General features: G+C 41.7%; 2 protein-coding genes across 2 annotated transcripts; both read right to left on the bottom strand.

The window, feature by feature from the left end:
- Nucleotides 1-724: 724 nt before the first annotated feature.
- On the bottom strand, nucleotides 725-17,938 carry ssh1b (slingshot protein phosphatase 1b). Its single transcript, XM_062434739.1, has 15 exons — nucleotides 17,858-17,938; nucleotides 16,319-16,356; nucleotides 13,006-13,106; nucleotides 8,105-8,169; nucleotides 7,849-7,970; nucleotides 7,686-7,754; nucleotides 7,257-7,322; nucleotides 6,043-6,237; nucleotides 5,259-5,352; nucleotides 4,882-5,010; nucleotides 4,649-4,695; nucleotides 3,148-3,294; nucleotides 2,379-2,579; nucleotides 1,489-2,131; nucleotides 725-1,312 (listed from the first exon to the last, which is right to left on the bottom strand). Exons 1-15 carry the CDS (start codon nucleotides 17,936-17,938, stop codon nucleotides 725-727), a joined length of 2,586 nt encoding a protein of 861 aa, XP_062290723.1.
- A 1,055-nt stretch (nucleotides 17,939-18,993) lies between these two features.
- On the bottom strand, nucleotides 18,994-24,486 carry svopb (SV2 related protein b). The gene is made up of 16 exons (XM_062435156.1): nucleotides 24,425-24,486; nucleotides 24,103-24,236; nucleotides 23,610-23,695; nucleotides 23,418-23,516; nucleotides 23,235-23,306; nucleotides 23,005-23,129; nucleotides 22,778-22,841; nucleotides 22,025-22,150; nucleotides 21,812-21,940; nucleotides 21,645-21,718; nucleotides 21,271-21,347; nucleotides 21,069-21,173; nucleotides 20,155-20,263; nucleotides 19,997-20,078; nucleotides 19,830-19,919; nucleotides 18,994-19,185 (listed from the first exon to the last, which is right to left on the bottom strand). Exons 1-16 carry the CDS (start codon nucleotides 24,484-24,486, stop codon nucleotides 18,994-18,996), a joined length of 1,626 nt encoding a protein of 541 aa, XP_062291140.1.
- Nucleotides 24,487-24,805: the final 319 nt, after the last annotated feature.

Raw genomic sequence — 24,805 nt, 5'->3', positions numbered from 1 at the left:
GGAACATGTACGTGAGGATTCAGTTGTCAGTGGTAACATGAGGATATAGCGAATAAACTCCAACAGGCTCAACTGCAGACATTCATTGAGCTCCTTCATGGATACTGTTGATGAGTTGGATTGAGAAACATACAGTACACTGACAGAAGCATGTTCGGGTATTTTTCTTTTCATCAACATCAAAGTGCTAGCTAGAGCTCGATCAAGAGTCAGAAAGAAATTACCAAGTTGGCAGATGTTCACAACAACCAGATCTTAAAAACCACCACTGTCCTGTTTTGGAAATAAGCCAAACCTGCCCGTTGAGGGTAAAATAGCAGCTTAATGCTAACTTTTACTGGGTTCTGTGGAGGTCTGATGATCCTGCATGTGTTGTGGGGCAGGCAGGCTTAAAGAGACCAGTATAGGGACAAGTGGAGGACACCAGAAAGTCTTCAGTCCTTACCTAGTCAGAAGCATTTAAGCCTGTAGCGTATGGTGAAAACAATCAGCCTCATCTGGATCTTAATGCCAGCAGACAATGACAGAACACTCTCTGTAAATGCAGAGAGGGCTACTGCAGCTTGTGACAGTGGCGCTACGAGGCCAGGACGTGACAGTACAGGTCAGAGCAGAGCTTTTTGTTTCTGGTATGACACCACAGTGCCAGTCATCTAAAGGCCCACAGCCATCATAGTGGTTGAGGCAGTCCTTTCTCCATCTCATCCATGCTTGGGCCATTCTATTAAGGCAGGGGTCCCACTGGGAGCTGGCCCTCCATGGCTAAGCTTGGAAGCTTCTCAAGCTGCTCCGACCTCTGTCGCATCAGTTCCAGACCAAACTCTATCCCCAGTCCTGGCATTTGCAGTTGGGCCAGGGCCTGCTGCTGAAGCTCCACTGCGCCACTACCCTCCCTTGACGTCTCTTCTTCTACATCATCCACCTGTGGTTCGTCCATGTCCTCCGTCTCCACTGAGTTGCCGTCATGAGGGGTGTCCTCACAGCTCATGGGTGAGACCTGTTTTTGTTGGTTGGCTAGTGGGACATCTGGGGTGCAGGTCGCACAGCGGTAGAGATGACTACTGGGCTGGACCAGGTTAGGTGGGACAACTGTGGGCACTGGCAGAGACTGTAGAATTGGAGTGGAAGTAAAAATGGTCCCCGGCGGATCTATGCATATGGAGGGGACAGTGCAGTGACGGGATGGGTTAAGGCGGTGAGAACGACCTCCGGCTGGACGGTCACAACGCCGCCCTTGTGGTAGACGCAGGCAGTCTTTACAGGATTGATAGGAGGGCTTCACTTTTAAAGGGTTTCCTGTGCTAGCACTGTCCTAAATGGAGGAGAATTGAGACAGAGTGCAGTATAAGGTCAGTGGCAAGCAGAGTATTTAAAAAGCTAAGCTAATAATATTACCAACAATTCTGATGCAAAAGCTATTTTAAAATGTGTAGCTAAACACAAAACATGACTTTACCACATTTAGAGAACTATATTTTCTCAACTCACGTCAAAGGCCGCAGGGCAGCTACGCTTGGCAGCTAGGCGGTTGCTGTTGTTTGTATTGAGATTGGCTAAGCCTAACCGGCTTTCTTCTCGCCTCTCAGCCTCCTCCCCTGCCTTCTTCCCATCTGAATTTCCGGGTGACTGAGCCAAGGCCGCCATCTCAGCCTCCTCTTTCTTGGCCTCTTCCTCATCCTCTTCCTCCAAAGTGCTGAACTCGAGCCTCAGTCTCATATCCTCCAGGGGGTCAAGGCGCCCACATGTCTGAGCAGCTGTACCCTCACCAGGCAAGGCTAAGTGGGCCATGGGGAAGCCCTCGTCCTCCAATAGGGCGTCTCTCTCCACATCTTCAATCTCAATGAAAACTCTCTCCATACCCAGCAGAGGGGGTCCCCGCACTGGGGTGGAGGGCTCACTGTCTAGCGCAGAGTCTGATAAACGTCTGAAGTAGTAATTGTAGTTAAGAGAGTCAAGAGGTTCCATCTCTAGACCCGTACCCCTGCAGGGAGACGCCCCACAACCTCCCCAGGCTTCATCCTCTCTGTGCACTGGTGTTCCCTCCCCACCTGCACTGTGGCCAGAGGCTTGCAAATCATCTGAACCCTCCTCATCGGTTTCAGGCCTCCATAGCTTGTTGTGGCGCTGTTTACTGTGAAGCCAAAGTATATGGTTGTTTACTTGTGGAGAAAATGACTGACAATCTTCAAAAAGTTCCAGTACAATGTTTAACTGTATGTATAGCAGCAGGTATGTAATGGCTACTAGCTTCATAAAAAGAAGCAGCTTTTTAAATCAAAAAACAGTCCCCATGATGTAAAAAGCCCATGGCATGGCCCAAGGCAACTGCAGGCACCTCAGCAAAGTGCAAACTTGAGCAAAACTATAAACTCGCTTACCTGGCATCCAATATCCCCTCGTATTCTGCCAGTTGTTTCATGAAACCAGCATTTGGCTGAGCTATACTCCGTTTCTGCTTGACAAAATTGTATGCTTTCTCCAGAGACCAGCCATACTCCTTCATTGCATAGGCAATAACTGTAGAGGCAGACCGGCTCACACCCATCTTACAGTGCACCAGGCACTTGGAATTGTTCTTCCTATGAGACAGAAAAGAAAAAAAATCAGTTTAATGGAACATTTTGATGGTAGTTAGGACAGTGTGTGCATGTAGTAACAGTAAGGTATTCTGTTACATTCAAGAAATAAGATATGTTTATTTGTAGATGTGTTGATTTTCAGCTGCGAGTACACCATATTTAACATATCTTAACCTCAACTCCCATATTTATTTTCACAAATCTCTTTTTTTAACTTCAGCTTAACATGCTCAGACAGTTGCATAGCAACCAGAGTGACTGCACCAGTTTGGTTTTCACACTCTCGTAACTCACAACTGGGTCTTGCATTTGGACAGAAGAGAAATGTGTCCTGTGTGATCACAGCTCTTGTACTTGGGGAGATGCTTGATGGAAGCCAGTCAAACTGTGATGACTTTAAAAACTCTGGATAATAGTCTACTGTCAATTTACAATGTATATAATGTATTTATTCATTCATTCAGTCAATTTTCCCAAAAAATCATATATCATACAGCCCCAACCCTTTACTGTACATCCAATGCACCCTAAGGGCACATTATCATTGTTGTTACGTGTGGGGTCTCACTTGGCTTTGACTATAAAGTTGTAGGTGTCGTTCCAGTGGGCCATCAGGTCGGTAGCATCCTCATCGTACACACGAATATTGTGATAAGAGAACATCCCTGGGAAGAAGTTGTCAATCTCTCTGGTGACATTCAAGATGTAACCAACTCTGCAGAAGAAAAAAAAAACAAACAAAAACATTTTTTTTTTTACTCATTAAACATGTAGAAATGTATTTGTCCGGAGAATCAGACTTAATGTCTATAGACACTGCTGCACTCATTAAATTACTGACTGAAAGAGAGAGACATAGAGGGAGAGACAGAGGCTTAATATAGGATGACTTAATATAGTTTATGACTTGCCTGTCTGTCAAGAGTTAAGATGTAAGATTGGATTATTGCTTTATTAAATGTAGAGTATAGAGTGCTATCAATACAGTGTGCAGCTCCATTTCTGTTTCCTAAAATGACCTCAGCACTGTGCCAAGTCAACAATCACATGGGAACCAAAACTTTCTGCTAAAAGTTGTTGGCTAATACTTTCAATAAAACATTGCACATCTCACTTTTCCACTCATGCATATTGTGCATTTTCCTTTCTGAACTAAGAGCTGTAAAGTCAAGACTTCAGTGTGGATTACTTTTTCATGTGGATTTTGAAGATCAGGACACATAGTTCTACTACAGTTTTTAAAATGCAGTTTTTATGTGTAATTTTGTAATATGAAGGAAACTTAAAAAACTTTCCTTTTTGATAAAGCTTATAGTTAGCCAGCTCCTAGTTTATGCTGTAGCTATGCTATAGGCTTAGACTGCCGGGGGACTCCTACCTCCATGATGCACTGAGCTCCTCTCTCCTCCTCTCTCTCTCTCTCCATCCATCTATATCCAATAACATTCATGTACTATTAATGCATTCAATAAGCTAAACTTCTTCCCCGGAGTTGTCTGTGCTTTCTAGTCTCACAGGTAATCTGGGCCTGTAGACGTCCGGATGACAGACTCCAGTCCCGGACCTACTAGCTTCAATGTTGATTTTCAATGTGCTTCTCTCTCTCTCCTATTCTTGCTCTCTCTCCTCTCTACCCCAACTGGTCGAGGCAGACGTTCTCCCACTTTGAGCCTGGTTCTGGTTCTGAGGTTTCTTCCTGTTAAAAATGAGTTTTTTCTTGCCATTGTCGTTAAGTGCTTGCTCATGTGGGAATGTTGGGTCTCTTTAAAATTAAAACCTGAAGAGTACGGTTTAGAACCTGCTCTATGTGTAAAGTGCCTTGAGATAACTTTGTTGTGATTTGGCGCTATACAAATAAAGATTGATTGATACAAGTTTTGTTCCATCTTGGATTAACAGACTATCAAATGAGAGACGAAATTTATTTGTGCATCAAGGAGTAAATGATTTATTGAAATACATCTAGAGTTGAATGACTTGTAATTTATATACTCTCCTACATAAGAATAATACATGTAGAATTTAAATCAGGGAAAATGTATTATGTTATTGTTAAGGTATCAGCTCACCCGCAGTCTCGTAGTTCTTCCAGGTTGGAAGCGTTCCACTCGGAGCCCTACAGAATAATTGTTTTTACTGTTAAGGTTGAAGACTGAGCTTTCAGTAAAGTATATATAAACCGCAGTGTGACAGTATTTAGACATAAGCACAGAAGAAAAGTGAAGAAAACATTTTAAAAAAGCGATATAAAATCAACTCCAAGTAGCATAAAGAAATAAGGGCACCCAAAGGTTTTTCTCACCAGGTACACATGGTCAAAGATGGATGTAGCCTTGTCCATCTGACCCAGGATCAGAAGCATCTCATTATCTATAAACTCCTTATACTCTGTGAGGTTGCAGCTCATGTGCTGCTCCAGCTTGTTACGGATCTGAGAACGAGAATAAAACATAAAACAACTGTCTTCCCACTACACTGGGTCTTTACTGAAGAGCAAAACTCTACTCCTTAGTTACACTTACTATAAAACATTTCACAGCCCACAGTGCATTCCTCACAATAAGTCATCAAATTATAACAGGATTGTATAATTAATGACTGTAACATCATCAAAAAATCCATGTACAGTATTATAGAAAGATCTAGATTAATTTTTGAGGTTGCTGATTTGGCACATACCTCCTTTGAGGTGATGTTCTCCAGGTCTTGAAATGTCATGATGTTGCGTAGTTTGGTTTTAATGAGACACTCTGTTCTCTCTCGTTCTGTTGGCCTGTGCAGAATGAGTCAATACATCATTTCTGCCGTCTGAATGAAAATTAGCATAACAGTGTTCATGTTTCTACAGCTGAAAGCAAAAGACAATAACAAAAGGGACAACAGAGTCAAAAGCACTAAAATCTATTCTAAGGACACACCAGGTATGCTAGGACTCAGCAGCAATTGTGACTTAACCCTCGTGTCGTCCTCCCGGGTCAAATTGACCCCATCTGTTTTGACTGTTCTTTCGTTCTTCCCTTCCTTCCCTATTTCTTTGCTCCTTCCTTCCTTCGATACTTCTTTCCTTCCTTCCCTATTTCTTTGCTCCTTCCTTCCTTCGATACTTCTTTCTTTCCTTCTTTCTCTTTACTTCCTTCTTCTTTTCCTCCCTCCCTCCTTACTCCTTTCCTTCCTTCCTTCCTTCCTCCCTCCCTCCTTACTCCTTTCCTTCCTTCCTTCCTCCCTCCCTCCTTACTCCTTTCCTTCCTTCCTTCCTTCTCTCGTTCCTTCCTCTTTTCCTCCCTCCCTCCCTCCTTACTCTTTTTCCTTCCTTCCTTCCAACCTTCCTTCCTTCCTCCTCCCTTCCTTGACCCGAGGACAACAGGAGGGTTAATTATCCCCAAATACTTTAAAACTGTGTCCGTCTCACCTCACCATTTTCTCATAACTAAAACTGAAGAAGAAGCAGCCTGTAAGGTCTCACCGGTCCACAAACATCGTGGGTGAATCAGGCCGGGTGGTCTCCAGGTCGGTCATAGCATTCCACTCATTGATGCAGCTTTGCTCCGAGTTGATGCAGCTCTCATAGAAGGCCATCCACGTAAGAGCGATGCCCCCCGGAAAGTAGTTGAACCGACGCGACGCCTCGCATGCCTTGTGGAGGACCTGCAAGGCAGACCTGCAGGACACGGAGAAAAGACTTGAACCTCAAAAGCCCCTTTTTACAGGATGGATGTGTTGTGACAGGAAGAGAGCAAACAATGAATCTGCTCTCAAGTATAAAAATCAAAAACACAAGGTAAATTTGTTTTGCTGGTAATGCTGATAACTGACCAGCAGATGGCAGTGTGTGGTGACAGTGGCTCAAAATAGTCCTAAGGGAAAAAATTATCATCCAGTGTTTGATAGTTATTTTTTATCAAATGCAAAATAAATTAAGAGTAAGTGTTAGTGTGGCAGATGGGTTAGACTGAACAAGTTAAGTTTGAGGGTAATGATACTTTTCTCCTTACTTTCAGTGACGAGCTGTGTTATAGCCTACTTCACTTAAAGGTCTTGGTGTCTAGGGGATAAATATCATCCACACAAATGCAGAGATGGATGGGTAGTCAATAACAAATTTACAAGTTGTAATTTATATACATTTCAGCGCCTAGGAAATCTGATTAATGTCCAACCCTCTTATTTACATATGCCAACAGGGATGACAGAAATAGTTATTCCAAATAATAATATGGCATCTCATTGTGCTCTGGGAGTATTTTTATATGAGTATAGTTAGAATGAAATATAAACCAATTGGTAGATATGTTTGTTAGAGAATTTTATTTATGTTATAGTAGGTAAACATGTACAAAGCCACACTGTTGTACAATAGTGTTTCTCACCATAAGAACATCTCTCAAGAAACATAAAAATGGGATGATTTAACTATCGTATAATTCCTTTAAATTGTCATTTACTGTATATTCCAATTTACCTTGGCAGCAAACTGAGTAAGTCATTAAGAACAATCTGACAATCCAAATTAACTTGAACAACACGCCTCTAGAAATGCTTTTCTGTTTTTACCCAATGTAAGTGTCTAAGTGAACTCATCCTGTGTGGACAATGTATTTCCCACCTTCTTTATACAAGTATACACACCATAAACAAACAACAACAATAGCTGCACATAAACAACAACAAATTACTCACCACATGGCCTGCACAGACACAGGCTTGAAGACATGTGACCGCCCTGCTGTGTTCACACTGAAGCCTCTGGTGAAGGAGAGGAGGAGGAGAGGGAAGATTAGTTTGAGTGGAGAGGAAGAGTGACCAGGGGATGTAAACACAGACTGGACTGGGGCTCGTTTGTGGGACTATTCAGGGAGCCGATGTGTGGAACATTCCTCCAGCTTTCAGAGACAATGTTAACAGGTCAGCAAGAACTGTTCTCACACAGAAAAATGTGTGTAATTCACTCCTCTGCCACCAGGAGTCAGTAAATCAAAAGCAAGTGATCAACCAAAACATATGTCTGACATGTAACATGCAGCTGCAGACCCAGGGTTGAAAAATCTGAAACGAATAAGTCACATTCAAACTCAATCTTATTGCCGTCAAAGACAAACTGTGACTTACCCATCTCCATCTAAATGTATGTTGGTATCACTCCACAGTGGTAGCACCATCCCAATAGAGCAATTTTTACTGAGGGTCAGAAAGATTGAAGAATAACATTTTAACAAATCTAATGATCAGATCAAATGTGCTTAATGTAAGGTGGCAGAAGGGTAATAATTACCTGTCCTTGTCTGTAAAATCCATTCCCAGGACGATGTTTTCCTCTGTGTCCTGGTGACCATTGGTGTAGATAACAACCATGTAGCGCACCCTCTCCGACCATCCGCTCTCTAACCGTACAGCCTGTGGAGCACAGTGTTAATGCTCAGTGTGTTCGGAGATCAAACACACTGACTTACAATAAAATACTTAAATATCCATAAAAGAATCAACATTTGTGGTATCAAATACTGACAATGCATGTTAGTTGTACCAACCAGCTTAATGCGATCTTCAGACCGGAGGACCTTAAACATGACCTGCAGGTGTTGAGGTAAATCCCCTGGAAGTCAAACAGGAAGGAAACTCAATGAGTGTACTACAATTAACAAGAAGTGTAACATCAGTCAATTCTGTGTTTTTCTGACATGTAAGATTAATTAACAAACCATTTTCCTCCTTTTCTGTTTACATATTCTATGTCTATCTGATCTGTTTTCATGACTCAATATGTTTTTAATGACTTGTTGAAATGAAAGAGAGGACTTTGTATAAGTTAATGTTTTTTTACAATGTAATATTTGATTATAACCTCTGAAAAATGAATTATATAAAACTTAAACCACCTTGAGGTTATTATCACAGTCTGGAAATCCTTACTGGACATTGAGTTAACAAAAATCCTGACCTAAATATTTCAGTCTTTCAACAGTAGAAGCTGTGCCAGTGGTATCGTAAGTGGGCTTGGTGGTCACCCCTCCCCCCTCCCCATCTAGCTGCTTTTTCAGTCACAAAAACTTTATTTAAGTTGCATGATGTTTATTATATGAGACGAACTAACATTAGCATTAGCGCCTAGATAGTTAGCATAGCAACCAGCCACCATGAGAGAAAAGGGGTAAAACTAAAGTTCATGACAACAAAATAATAAACAAAACATGCACACGATACAAATATAGAGCTGCAGGGATACCCTTCAGGTTTATTTTCATAGGAATTAAAAATGAAGGTTGTCCTAACAGAGAGAAGGGGTAGTTATCTGGACAGCTCTTAAACAAAGTTATTTTTTTCCTGATTTGTCTGTCTGAAAAATGTCACTGTAGTGTCATAATGATTGAATGATATGTAGCTTGTGAAAAATAGGTCCAATACATACTTTGCTGACCATGGGGCAAAAGAATCGGTCACAATCTGTGATCATGTTTATTTCTACCATTGGAGTAAATAGACTCAGGACCCACTACATGGAGTGACTCTTAAGTGCACCATCTTGTTTCTAAACTCTCTTTTATATTATTAACATATTGCCCCCATGGACATTCTGGTCTTTTTTACTGTATTACCTTTTAGGTTTAAAATACTTAAGTGACTATATGATAGGCAATCATGTTGAGCAGGGGCAGAGCCAGGGGGTGGCTTTTGGGTCTGCAGCCCCGAATGTTTTCTCAAAAGCCCTGAATCTTTAAAAAAAAAAAAAACATGTTACTGAGTGAAATTTGTTACAAACTACTGTAATATTTATGTGCATTCTTCTTGGAAAATAGTTATTAAGGACTATAATAAATCCTTACTACTAGTAGTAATGTTTGCAGTAATCAAAAAATGCAGTAAAATTAAATTCTGTGCATGTGAACCATCAAAAAAAAAAAGAAAGGCCTTTAACTCCTATATCTGCCCCTGATGTTGAGTGTTATCTACAGTTGTGGTTTTTGCACCTTTTTTAAATTGTAAACTAAAGAGCATACAGTATAAGGTGAAAAGGATGAAGTCTGAACAGGTCACATGACAAATAGAACATTCCAGGCATCATCGAGTTCCGAATTCTTCAAGTCCCTTTATGACACAATACAGAGTTCTACAGAGTTCTAAAGAGTTCTCTAGAGTTCTAAAAGTTCAGACTTTGGTCAGTTGCTACATGACATCCAACAGAGAGACATCTCTCAGAAGGAACAGAGCACCAACGATCGAAAACTAGTTACAATTTTACTGCAACCTTCAACTCCATCCCACATGGACAACTGGAGGAACAAGGTCAGATTTTCTAAGCAGGAGACACTGGCACACACTTATTTAGCCCATGTTTTATTTTATTTCTTCATCTCTTCTCAAAAACTTCAACAAATACAAAAGAGTTATTCATTTTCTGGAGAGGGGGTGAATTTCTAAAAATAATGGGGGACTTTCAACACATGCAATAATGGTTTTGAGTGAGCTTTGGGTTTTACAGACTGTAAAGCATAATTTCAAGTGATGAATACACTCAATGACAATTTAAATGAGACAAATAATGGCCTAAATGAGAGAATGTAAAAAAAGTATGCAAACACACACCAAAGTCTTTGTAAGGTGCTGACACTAACAGCAGAATTCAGACATGATAAATAGGAAAAATAACCGCACACTTGGCTCCATTTTTAGTTATTTTAATCACCAATGGTTCAAAGTTTTGCTTTTATTTAATCGAAAACTAAAAATAGAGCCAGTTGTGAAGTAGTTTTTCCAACTGTTCAAAAATTGTGAATATGTATGAAGAAGGAAGACTTTTTGTATGTATCTAAAGTATTTTACCTAAACACTGCATGTATGTCTTTCAGTCTCGTAGACAAGCGCAGCCTGAAAATGCTGCTAGCAAATATTGTCCAAGACAGGACACCCTTGCTGAAGGAGAGCAGGAACATCTGCCTACTCCTGGCAGAGTCCAGCAAGACCTGCGACGAGCCCTTCAGGACTCAAAAGCTGAAAATAATCGGTTGCTTTCAGAAAACACCTCTCTGAGAACATTTATAGCTGACATGGAGCTCAGATGGGGGCAGGAGAAGAGGAAGATGCTGATTGAAAATGAGGAGCTGCTTTCTGACAATGCTACTCTAGGAGAATTTATACTGGACAAAAAGTTAATATGGGAGGAGGAAAGGAAGAGAATGCTGACTGAAAATCAGCACCTGCTTTTGAAAAGCAACGCTCTGAGAAGGCAGGTAGCTGAGGTGGACCAGCAAAAGAAGAGGCTGCTGGAAGAAAAAGACTCTTTGGCCTCCACTTTGCTCATGACGGAAAATAACACGAACAACCTGGAGATGATGCTTGAGTCCACCAGAGCCAGTCAAACACAAGCTGAGAATGAGAGCAGCCAGACAGCAGAAAAAATGAAAGCTCAACAGGAGGAAACCCACTCCTTAAAAGAAAGCCTGCGCCTCCAGAAGACGGAGACAGAGAGTATGGCAGAAGACTGGAGGGCAGAGCGTGACCATGTCAGTAAGATGGAGGAGGAAGCTGCAGAGAAGCAGAAGAATATGGAGAAGAGGGTGACCCAGATCACCCTTGAAAGGGACGATCTAGTCACCACAGTGAGGGGGAAAGAGATGGCTCTTGCTGAGAGCTTGGCTAAGATCAGCCAGCAAAAGATCAATATGCAACTGAATGAACAAGAGTGGCGCAAAAAATACATTGATCTGAAAAATCTTCTCTCTCTGGAGCAGTCTGAAAAGAAGGCAAGCAATGAGAAAATAAAGGCACTGCAGGCTGCAATGAAGAAATTGAAAGAGTGGCGCCACAAGGAAAGAGAAATGGAGCAGGAGATGAAGCTCCGGATCCTGAAAAATGCTGAGCTTCAGGTACGGCACACAGTCATTAGCTGATCATTTTGATTTGAATTATAAGTTGTTGGATCATAACAGTTTGTCTCTTTACAGGAGCTCATCTTGAAGACAGAGAGCGAGAACGTGCAGATGAAAAATCAAAAAAAGAAAGCCAAAAATAAAACTGAAAGGAGAGAGCTGAAGGAGAAACTGAAGAAAGAAAAGAAAGAGAAGAGAGAGAAATAAGAGAAAGAGGAAAATAATGGGAAAGAGGAGGAGAAACTGAAGAGAGGAAACAAAGAGAGGAGTAACATCCTTTCTTTTTTTCTTTCACTCTATCCTCATCCCACTTCCTTTACCCCCTTATCTCTTTACCCTCTTCGCTCTCATACCCTTACTCTCCCTTTTTCTGTTTGTTTTTCTGTGTTTCTGCTTCATAAATAAACCTGGTATCACAAAGTTCCCAGATATTTATCTTGTTTAACTTTCTGTAAACTGAAGATGACCACATTCACATTCACCTTAACACAATGTGAAGTGATCATTGAACCTGGAGGCTTCACTGCAGCTTTACCGCATATAGCAGAGTATATCGCCCTCTACTGGTAAAGGTTTATTACTGCACCAAATAAGATACATCATTCATTGAAGAAATATGTACTCTGATCTTGCATGAAGATTGGAGTTTTTATTCATTTTTTAAATCAATTGAGACTAACTTGTGACATATGAACCCAAATCGTGAAAACTATTTCACTGATAAAAACTCCAACTCTAGACAACAAGAAGATTTTGAACATCTTGCTTTGATTTTTATATAGGATGCACAAAAGGTAGATTTTAATGACGGTTGTACAAATATCTGCCAGCCAGCTGGGGCTCTTCTGTGTGGAGTTTGCATGTTCTGCCTGTGCCCTCTCTGGCTGCCTCCCACAGACCAAAAATCTGCAGCTTAGGTTAATTGGTGACTCTAAATATGCCCGTAGGTGGGAATGTGAATGGTTGTATGTCTCTATAAAGACCTGTGTCCAGTGTGTAACCTGCATTCCGTCCAATGTAAACTGAGACTTGATTTGTTGGACTGAAAATGAGAAAAGCTGTCACTGACTGAGAGCTGGATGATATCAGGAATATTATAGGTTGGAGGTTGAAAGAAAAGAGAGTGATGAAAGTCCAAAATCCCAATCTGCAGGTTCTTCTGTCTTTCACTGATCTTAAATAATCATTATTTCAAGCTTTCAATGCCCATACACCTCTTCATATTTCTATAGGCTAAATAAATGTATAAGTGAGTGTGAAATGCTGCTAAATGCCAGATACTGTTTCTTTGAAAATGCTTTAAGCAAACTGCCTGAGACCTGAGACTTAACCTTGTTGACAATTATTTGTTAGAATCCCCAATCTGTTCAGCTGTGGGTCATTTCAGGTCGGACACAGCTGGGTACATTTTCCTAACTTAGTTTAGAATACACACAGACAAACCCACACAGAGAGAAAAGCCTCCTCGGCCAACACAATTTTCCTTTTGTCTAGAACTCATTTATGCAGAGGAGATGGGCAAAAGAACAAGAAACAAAGCTTCTCTTGTGTGTGATTGTTCCTACCTGCGTGTTTGTGGTGGGTCGGGGTCTTTGGTCCCTCAGCATTGCCGCCCTGCTGGAGGAAGAGGGCAGCTCCTTTGACCATGAAGAAGCTCTCACTGAGGCTGAGAAATGCAAGTGGAAAATATATTTAGGATTAGTGAAGAAGTAATTTACATCTGCTACCAGCACAACTGGATTTCACAGGCACAGATGTAGTTTGACTAATTGTCTTCAGATTCCTTTACTAACCAGCTGAAAACACATGATAATGTTTAGACTCCATTACTCCAAAGTGAAACTACACAAATTCTATATTTTTCACTTACTGACTAAATGTAAAGAGGATGCTTGTATAACACATCATCTGACTTTATCAGAGGGATGTATCACATATAGATGTTGCACATATTCGAGCCTGAATCAGATCTGAAGTACACAAGTGGACAATGTGTGGTGCAACCTTACAACAACAACGGGTGGCCATTTGTCGGTAACTTTGCAAATGAAGCTTTCATAGCAGGTTGAAGCCCTGGCTTTTGACTTGCAGAGAGCATTTTGACATACTTTCACCTCATGTTTTGGCACTTTGGCACTTTTGACCTCATGCATATGCACATATGTCCCCTTTAAACTGAGCAAAAACTGAATCATTATTAAATTAGCATGTGCAGACTGATAACCTACCAAACTGCAGTTGGAATCACGCTTTAAATCTTGCAGTGTATTCAAGACTTCCGATGCACAAAGTTGGAGCACAGGCACATGTAATGGCTGTAGTCAGGATACTGTACATACAGTGAATAGCCAGGTGTTGGCTGCAATACAGTCTTCACTGGTTCAATGAGCAGGACAGGAGACTCGGCAGTGATTGAAAGTCAGTAGAGTCGTAATCCAGCAGGTTTTACAGCCCTGTGTTTTTATAGCATGATGAACAGACTCCATTTTATTGGGTTTGATGACCTTCGGCCGATTATACGTTACACCCTGACTATCCATACCATTCCTCTCCTGTCCAATCTGTACTGGACGTTACACTCCTGGGTCATGACTCGGTTATTATGAATGCTACAGTGAGCAGGAGGAGAGCTTTAGTGTCTTTTCTTACACAGAACAGAGAGCAGCTTTGTTTAACCACAGTCTCATTCCCTGCTCAACCAACACACCACAAAGCCTGGCATCACTGAGTGGGACCATAACAAGGCCTTTTGTTTCAGCTCTTTCGTTACATGGTATCATTGTGTCTTACATTTTTGTAAGAAAAGATGATTTTGAGACTAAATCAACCACAAGGCTTAATGAAACTGGAATGAATAACTTTCCTTACACAATATGCTACTTCTGGTAACGGGGAAATGTTCAAAATAAGAACTACGAAATCTTGACAAACCTTAATCTGTCTATTTTTCTTATAGTAAATAAAATACTAAAATAAAAAATAGGTACTTAAAGCATGAAAGATAAAGCTCAAATCTAAGTATTTCATAGGAGACCACCCTTAGCTTTAAAGCCTTAAAATGTACTTAATATTAATCGGTTGAAGGGGGAAAGTTTCACCTTAAATCTGATTTTAACATGTGTAACTATGAGCATAATTTGTGACATCACAAATGAGGTATAAACATGATGCCTCCAGTGCACATATACTGAGAATTAACCTTACAGTGAAGAAGGAAACATGATGTATCTACCATTTAAACTTAAAACTTATGGAAAAATATTGGCATTATCATAAATTCTGAATTTTTCAAAAAAGGTAAACATGTAATTTCAACAATTTCGAACTAGGTAATCCAATTTTAAAGTTTAACCACCAATTCCAGACATCACATCCTGCCACTAAATGTTGAGTCACTCTAATAACGTAATAGAGTTTAATTTTAGTACTGCTGTGAACTTACATGCGACAAATCTCCCTCTGAGTCAGAGAAGCTTCCTCCATAAAGTGAGGCAGCACGGTGAACATGGCTTTATGTGATGGCTTCACCACCAGATGCATCCTGCTGGTTGTTAGGAGGCTGTCTACAGTTTAGTCTCCTCTTAAAACATCCCTCCATCCATCTTCTCCACCTGCATATTCCTGTCTGTGTTCACAGGAGACTGCAGCCTTCCCTTGTAGCATATTTCGCTTTAACTTTACTCCTCCTGGTATTGGTCTGGTATGTCCTTCCTCTCTTCCTCCCACAGCTTTCTTTCCATCTTGCTCCCAAAATCTCCTCGTCAGTGTCGCTCTGCCTGTCTTGGATTCTGCTCCCTATCTCCTCCTCGCAGAGGCTGCTTCACCCAATCAGCTCTCCCCCTATGCAACACCCGGCCACAATAATATCATTCATGCGAGGGCTGCGAAGCTTGGCGTCGTTCTCAAAGTTTGACATGCAGAATCCTAAATTAAGACTCTACACTGATGAATCACTGAGCTTCAGAGAAACATGTCAGTCATTGATTAACTCCAGACAAAGCATGACATGACTGTTTCAACTGTGAATGACCCCCCCACACACAGACACCCAGTGAGTACAAAGACAGAGTCTGTGCCAGAGTTTTGCTGACACAAATCATGACTTCTGTGACGTCGGGTTGATAAAAGAAATGCTTTGTAACCGAGCAGCAACAACAATCATTGTACTCTGTTATGTAACTGAATAGAGCAGTTATTTTTAAACCTGTCAGGTTAAATCAGCTGTAACTTCAGAAAGTTGTTCTCCTTGACAACAGTGAGAAACTGAGGACCAATATAGAAAAAGATCATCTGGACTCTTATAGAGGCAGATTCGCTGACTTCACTGAATCTTCTGATCGAGGATGAGACAAGCAGCTCATCACCTGCCAAACAGTGTGGTTCTTTGACAGTGTAATTTATTCTATACAACTCTGAAACAACTCTGAATAAAGCAAATGTGTGAACAGAATGACATCATTGAAATAGTCATCTTTTTCTCTATATCGCCATAATCCATAATAGAATAAATTGTGCAGCAAGCATTTGGCAAAAACACAACCGAATAAGAAGCATCAACAGTGGCTAATGAAATGGAAATCTAATCAAGAAGTAAAGGAACTTAAAAAATAGTTTTCCCCATTATTCACTTTTCTTGTGCATCAAGTGTATCATTATTTTGTGTAACAGTATCCAAAACATGTAAACCAAGGTTGTAACACAATAAATAAAAGCCAGTGTCCTCAACATTAAAGTAACTACAGGGTCACAGAGTTCAGAGCTCCTACTGACCAAGACAATAGGAGTAAGAAATACAATACATCTCTATTTCTTTGGTTCGATCCTCTATTTATCTAAAGAACTTTAAATACATGACTTCTAAAAACAGAAAGATCTTACCTCTGATTATTTTTTCGGTCATCGTCGCTTCCAAAATCCTGAAAGACACACAAAAAAAAGCAGGCGCTATAAAAGAGATTAACGTTTAAATTGTGGACAAACTGAGAGGAGGGGTCAGAGACGTTTTGATATTCAACCTCTTGTACTTAAAGCCACCATCTTTATGAATGTAATATTTTTAGCTGCAGTCAAAGAGAACTGAAGAGTTTTTTGAAATTTTTTTTAAATCACAGGCCCGTGAAGCACAGTGAAGCGTTGTCTGAGTCATAGCAGCTGATATTCATCATTAACAGGATACATTATTGCTGTGTAATACGTTTTCTAAAGGGGACCTTGGTTTACGTAGTGGTGTTACAGTAGTACAAATGGATGTTGAGGACCATGCATGTGGATCATTAAAGTACTCCAGCACCATCTGCCGGTACTTCCTTGTCACTGTTGTGATCTCATCTGCTTTGATTGTCCCATGGAGCTGACACTTAAATAGTTAGAGCCACCTTCAAATAGCACAAAGTTCTGCAAAAAAGTACATCCAAACAGCACACACACACACACACATCCACTTTTCCTTCATGCCGGCTGCAGAAATTGAAGGAAAAACGTCACTGCTTATTTTGGTGCCTCAGTTCAGCCAGCCTACTTAAAAGGGACATAATCTACCTTCATAAATCTAGAAACTGGAGCACTCACCCTGATGTTATAATTTCACTGGGATTGTAAAATGTGGCACTGCTCCATATGTGACTGCTGACTTTATTTTTCTCCTGTTGGGGTTTTAAATTCTGCATCTCAGGCTTAAACTCCACAAAGTCAACGTTACTTCATATTGTTTATGGAGCTGAACCTGATTTGCAGCAATGTGACTGAAGTTTCCTGAAGATTTTTGTTCCACTAGGATGTAAAATATTGGGACTAATCTACAATAAATACTGACAGTGTAGATTTTTCTATTGAGGTGTTGCCTACAAATGGGGTTTAGACTCTTCTCTTCTCACTATCTGTGACAACTCAGCATCACGCAGGTTTTTCTCACATATGTTTTCTTTTAGATTTTCCTGAAAGTTCATAAACACATGACTGAGCCTGAGCCGTCCTGGGGCTCACACTGAACACAACTCTAAGAATAATTGTTGGCATTCCCCTTTAAAGACTCCTCCCCAGCATTGAGGCTGCATTACTGCAAATAACAGCCCAATAACAAGGAGGGAGAGAAACCTGAGTGCAACGCAGTAAATGTTTGTGCAGCAGCAAAATGGGCACTTTGTTCTGACAGCTAAACCCAGCAGCCCCCCAGACCCCCCCCCCTCCTCTTGAAGGATTTTGTTTACAAATCCGCTGCCACAGTAGCCACAAACAAGTCTCAGCTGGTAACAAAGCAGCAATATATCAAGTTTGTGATACGCACAGCAATGACGGTTAACCCCTTCTGCAAGATATTTAACTCCACCCGGTCTGTATTGATACGGGCTCCTGCAGGAGCAATCTCGGCGTTTCCTCATACCGCCTGCACAAAGACCGAGCCCCGACTTTTCTGCTTACCTCCCCCGCACTGCTGTTGGTCGTGCTGGCCGAGGATGCTGCACTAGGGGTGGGTGAGCGCTGCAGAGTCACCAGGGCCATGGTCGGTGGGCTGCAGCCGTGGAGGGCAGTAGAGGAGAGGAGAAGGAAAGGGGGGGAGAGGAGGAGAGCCTGTGTGGGAAGATGCGCCGCTGAGATTGTCTCTGTCACCGGGGAGAATATGCCTAGTCAGACTCTCATCCAACAGCACCTGACTCCTGAGCCCAGGCGCTGCTCCCTTTCGGTCCTGCTCCGTGCGTCCTCTGCGGTTACCGGAGTCCTCATGAGCGGGAAGTCATGAGAGATTCCCTCCGTTTGTACCGAGCCAGTAGACCCCGCGTTTTCATTGCTGGTGCGCAGACAGACAAACAAAACACGGTGCGGGCTGCAAGCGGGGCAGAAATGACATGCAGCTTTGCCGGATGCCTGTGATTGGCTGGCCTAGTTTGCGTGTGCGCTGTCATTGGGCCAATGTTGTCAAGGTGACTGGCCAGACTAGGTACTCCCAAATACAAATGTTGATGAAATAATATTCTGCTCATGTTATGAAACGCAGCGAGGTTGACATAATGTAGCACCATAACAGTAGAGCCACAATGCGTCTCTCATTGTGCAAATCCTGCAAAAATAAACCAGAACCTAAAGCAGATTTAATTACTTTAATTGGCAAAAGGGCACGTGGCTTCAAAAATAAATATACAAGAGGTCATTTTATCAAAATTCTATACAATAAATGTTCAAGTAGACTATTTTAAATACAAGGCTTAAACTGTATCACTCTAAGCAGAGCATGCAGTTTATCATCATTTTTCAAAATGTCCCCCTGCTGCTTCCCCTGGCCTACATGGACAAGAGGAGTAAACAAAACAAAACAGGCAGACACCAGTCCAGGCACATGTGTGCTTCAGTTCTCATTAGACCTGGGCAGTAGGCCTAGCCTTAATTATCACCCTGCCTGTAATGAGATTGTCCCCTGTCGTTCTTCACCCATCATCGCTCAGATGATTCAGTCCATCGTTTAACAGAAGACTGTGGCGTCTGCAGCAGCCTGAGAGGTGACAAGATATTCTGTCTTTAAATTTTTTCCATCGTTCCTGGTCGCTGGTCTACAGCTGGTGTTAGGGGCCTGTTGGGTCATTTAACTGATCGGATGTGTTGGTGGTCTGATTTCCATCCTCATGGTCAAGATTGGTCTCCTGCAGATTCCTGCCTGATGTCTCTATGGGAAGCATCAAGGATGCAACACCTGCTAGAAGACTGCAGCCACAGTACAGTGACAGGGTCAAGTACACTGATGTCCTGAGCATCACCTAGAAGCAAAACACAAGAACTGAGGAGCCAGGCAGAGCCAACATACACATGCACAGTACAACAAACAGAAGAAGTCTGATATCAGAAAGGTGCTAGAAATCTAATCCTGCAATACAGCATGTATCCCCCCCCAAATAATCACAGCTAAAATCAGGAATTTGTCTTTACCACCATCTTTATCTTATATTTTAGTCATAACTAATGACTGCAGGGTGTCATAGTGCACTCTAAAGGCGGCAGGGAGTCTAGCTACATTTCAAACTGAAGCTGAATTTATAAGCAGCCAGGATTTCATGTGTAACTTAAATGTGACATGATACAGTATGAGGGTGTTTAAGATCTCGATGAGGAATATTCACTGCACTGGACAAAATATTACAATGTTCAACATGGTTTGGGAGTCTCACACAGATTTAAAATTTTCATGTTTATTGAAAACTGTTTTTTTCTGATTTGCACAAAATCTGTATAGTGAATATTTCTGGTCCCACTAATGTTTCTGTCAATCTTCTGACCTTTCATATTTTAGAGTTTAATAAACGTCACAGCCTGTGGTAGGATTTAAACAGAGAAATCAAACCTGGAGATACAAAATGAATCATTTTTGCAAAGTACAAACAGAGATGGTCACAGCATACAGTACCTGTGCCACAAAGGGAGTTATCAAGGAACCCAGCCTTGCCATTGCACTTGAAGTCCCCATTCCTAAGGCTCTGGTTTCTGTAGGGAACACCTACAAGAGCATTTTGACCAAATCAAGTTATCCAGCAAATACATTTAATGGGAATGTGGTCAGGTTTGTAGACCCACCTCTGGTGTGTAAACAAAAGCAACTTGAAATCCTCCAGAGATGAAGGCCCTGGCAATGAAGATGAAGATTGCAAGAGCAATCCTATGAACAAAGAGAGACAGAGTTAGGGGATCAGCCTTAATGTTCTAATGTATTACACACACACACACACACTTACCTCCCAGTACAAGCATATAAGGGCAGAATGCACAAAGAAAACATGAAGAAACAAAGTGCCATGCTCTTCTTCCTGCCAATACGGTCAACTGCCAGAATGATTAAAAGACCTGAAACAAAGACAAGCAGTAAACACCATTTATAAATACCTGCAGAAAAGCTGCAGTTAACCCTCCTGTCGTCCTCCCGGGTCAAATTGACCCCGTCTCTTTTGACTGTTCCTTCTTTCCTCCCTCTTTCTTTAATTTTTCCTTCATTCTCCCCCTCCTTCCCTCTTTCTTTGCTCCCTCTTCCTTCCTTCCTTTCTTCCTTCCTCCTTTCCTTCCACCCTTCCTTCTCTCCTTCCTTCCTTCCTCTTTTCCTCATCCCTCCTTACTCCTTTCCTTCCTTCCTTCTCTCCTTCCTTCCTTCCTTCCTCTTTTCCTCATCCCTCCTTACTCCTTTCATTCATTCATTCCTTCCTTCCTTCCTTCCTCTTTTCCTCATCCCTCCTTACTCCTTTCATTCATTCATTCCTTTCTTCCTTCCTTCCTTCCTTTTTTCCTCCATCCCTCCTTACTCCTTTCTTTCCTTCCTTCCTTTCTTCCTTCCTTCCTTCCTTCCTTCCTTTTTTCCTTCTCTCCTTCCTCTTTTCCTCCATCCCTCCTTCTTCCTTTCCTTCCTTCCTTCCTTCCTTCCTTGACGTGAGGACAACAGGAGGGTTAAACGTTTTGAAGACAAAAAAGAATGAATTACAATGCAGCGTGGTGACATAAGTGAGCTCTGTTGAGATGGATGAACGATGAAGAAATATGGAGGCACCTCTTGCGTTTGGGCTTACACACAGTTTTTGGCAACATCATCATTTTTCTTAACCTTAAAGTTTTAATTACACACAGCTCTGAGAAAAAAAAATGCAATTGGGGAGCATTTCACCTGGGAATTCAGCCAAGGTTGTCCATAAAAGATCTTTGTAGTCAGCTGATGTCAAATATTTGCATTCCACACTACAATTTGGTTCAATCTTGGCCCCTCGCGTCGCTATAAGAATGAAAGGAGGACTGTTTTATTTTAGTTTTTGCTCACACTTAAGACATATTATGATAGAGTTGATGCACGTAGACCAGATGTTACTTACTATCACATGAATCTCCACTTTGGAACAGCTCAGTTGTCAACAGGACTATTCCATAATAGGAGAAGGCATTAGCAAACCTTTAGAGAAAATACAGTGTGAATACAGGAAATAAGTCAAATAGCTAAAAAATAAGTAAAATTAAATATTTTGTTGCCTTAGAATGAACACTTTATATCTACGTAGGGAGTGCGTCCCTTTCCATGGAGGCTGCTGTATTGCACCGTCATGTTATAGCAGCCCAGAATGGACAAATCAAACACCGGTTCTAAGGGTCATGCTTTGAAGTGTAGGGTGAGGGGAGGTGTATTAATTTGTTTGCATTCTGCAATCTCTATGCTACATGCCACTAAATCATACACACTGGTCAAGCTAACCATATAAACCACAGGAGAAGAGTAGTGCTCCGATACTGAGGTATGAAAAGGTCTTTGATCTGTCCACGTTCACTCTGTGAAATAAAAAAAATACGTATTTGTTAGTTGGACATGCACAGCTCATTTTTCTGAACAAACACAAGGAACTCCCATATGTTTCACCTCACCTGTTTATAGACAGTCACCTTCCCTGCAGGCAGGGTCTTGCCGTTCTCTTTGGCGATGCGTGTTAAAGTTGCCATGGCATTTTCTCTTTTTCCCATCAGCACATCAAAACGAGGACTTTCAGGCAGCCACTATTCAACACAAAATCTTCAGATGAGAGTTTGACTCCGGCTGGTTTTATTTCAGGCATCTGATTTCATCACCAACATACTTACAAAGCAGAAGCAAACAAAGATCGCCATCGGTAATGCTGACAGGCCGAGCAGCCACCGCCAGCCGAGAGTGGGCATAACCAACAGGGCCAGCAGGACCTCGAACACAGCACCGATTGCCCAAAATGCCTGATGCACATAAACACATCAGCCAGGTGGGAAATAATGAGCAGTGTATTTAATAGATCATGTTTTCACAGTGAAAATCATGCTTTAACCTTTGTGTCGTCCTTGCGGGTCAAATTGACCCCGTCTGTTTTGAATGTTACCTCTTTCCTTCCGTCTGTCCTTCCTCCCTCCCTCCTTCCTTCCTTCCTTCCTTCCTTCCTTCCTTCCTTCCTTCCTTCCTTCCTTCCTTCCTTCCTTCCTTCCTTCCATCCTTCCTTCTTTCCTTCCTCCCTCTTTCTCTCTTTCTTTCTTCCCCCTACCTTCCATTCCTTCCTTCTTTCCTTCCCTCCTCCCTTCCTCTTTTCCTTTCCCCCTCCCTCCCTCCTTCCTTCTTCCTTCTTTCCTCCCTCCCTCCTACCTTCCTTCCTTCCTTCCTTTCCTTCCTTCTTCCTCCCTTCCTTCTTCCTTTCCTTCCTTCTTCCTCCCTTCCCTTCTTCCTTTCCTTCCTTCTTCCTCCCTTCCTTCTTCCTTTCCTTCCTTCTTCCTCCCTTCCATCCTTCCTTCCTCCCTCTCTTCCATCCTTCCTTCCTCCCTCTCTTCCTTGACTCGAGGACAACAGGAGGGTTAATGACAAAATAGCCACAGTACCGCAATCAGCATAATGCAGGTGCCTCTCGACTTCACTGGAAGGAATTCTGAGTACATTGTCACCCTAAAAAGAAACCAAATGTGTGTAAGTAATAATGTCTTGGCTATTAAAAGGTGTGGTTCATGGTGGGATTAATTCTATTGACTTGACCTATATTTCTACAATAAAAAAACTTTTGTGGTTGCAGATGGATCAGCACAATGTTTGATTAATTGCTTAAACTCACGACTGAGGAGCTCCTCCAATGCCAAAGCCTACAAGGCCCCGCAGGAACAAGAGCCAACCATACACTGGAGCAAAGGCACTCATCAGGCCGTAAAACAGGGTCCAGCACATACACATTGTCAGCCCCTTGTTAACCACAGAGACAGAAGACACATGAGTTAAAAATTAGGCAATGTACAAAAATCACCCAGTCATTTACCACCATGTAAAAAGCTCAGATGTGAGACTCACTACTTTTCGGCCATACTTGTCAGATACCTTCCCCCATACAGGTGAACTGATCCCTGTTCCGACAAACACAATCTGAGGTTAAAAAAACAAAAAACAAAAAAAGAGTTGCTGAGTTAAGCAAGCAAGCATTTGCACAAAACACAAAATCAACAAGGTGTAGAAGACCCTGTAAGGGACCATTACCGCTGTGATGAGAGCCACCTTATAGCTCGGCAGCCTCCACTCGCAGTGCAGCTGGGGGCCCAAGATGCTGAGAATCATCATCTCCATGGCGTCTCCTATCTGCACTCAGACGTAAAGCACAGCATGAGAGATATACAGTATCTAAAAAACAACAGTATCTAAAAACATTGCACGTGTTGTAAGCTGTCTTACCCATGACAGTCCAGTGAGAAGAGAGATTTTCCACTGGAACTTTCCAAAGCCGACGGCCTCCAGCGCTTCATCGAGAGTGAAGGTTTCTGTCAAGGGACGAGTCAGTCACTGCAAGTTCACTGTCGCTTCAACAGAAATTCATGCTGAATCGCTCAGATATCACAGCACAACTTAGTGGCATTACTATTTCAAATACATCCAACAAAAGAAATGCAAAATAGTGACGTTCAAAAAAAATCCTCGGCCTGAGGATACTACTTTAGCGAGGAGCTTATTGGGGTTAATCAGGTGGAGGTGTTGTCAACAGGCTTCAGATAAGCACAGAAACTCTTAGGAGAGCTATTATTATTATTATTATTAATGATATCAGCATACCTACAATTGGTGTACATCTCTTTAATGATGTGTGTTTTTTTTAACAAACATAGAATACCAAAGAAAGAAGAAGAAGAAGAAAATCTGGATAAACTACAATTAATAGTGTTCCACAAACCTTCAGTTTTATTCGATCCAGCTCTGGATGCCAACTCTCTGCCCCCTGAGTCAACTCTTGCTGCGGCTATAGTGCAGATCTCATTGTCTGTGCCCTGATCCTCATCATTTTGACCCATAAAGTTTACCTCACCCCTAAATGTCAGCACACCAAAGGGGAGAAATTCAGGCATTATTAAGGATTACAGGTTGAATTTCATGTAAAAAGAAGCACATTTGCCCATATGTGGATGTAGCTAGCACCATGGCAACACCCTTGTGTAGCATAACACACAGCAGAACATATTTATCTCAGGTTATATTTTCTTTTTAGCATGATTTACCTCAGTTCAGGATCTCTCCAGCGTTTGTAAGTGATCCTGGAAGGTGTACTCCAATTGTCCATTTTAGTGTCTGAATGACCTGTGGCTTACAGCACACAATATGCAGGTGTTGTTGTCAAACCTGCTTGTTGAGTCACCTTAGGTTTCACTGAGATGTCCAATCAGAAACCATTACCTTGATGTAATTGAGGGGAGGAGTTAAACCAGGAAACAAAAGCACTGTTTCAGGAAGGAATGGACAGGAGTTTCATTGGTTAACCTCTGGCTTGCAAAGCAAAACAGGTCAAACCTATTTTATTTATTTAGACACTCCCTCCAGATGAATGATAAGATTAAAACAGTGAAGCAAAACTTACCTACATATTTCAACCTTATCACTTA

This window comes from Scomber scombrus, chromosome 15 (genome assembly GCF_963691925.1).
Source record: "Scomber scombrus chromosome 15, fScoSco1.1, whole genome shotgun sequence".
Taxonomy (NCBI): domain Eukaryota; kingdom Metazoa; phylum Chordata; class Actinopteri; order Scombriformes; family Scombridae; genus Scomber; species Scomber scombrus.
This window is presented reverse-complemented; position numbering and strand designations above follow the sequence as displayed.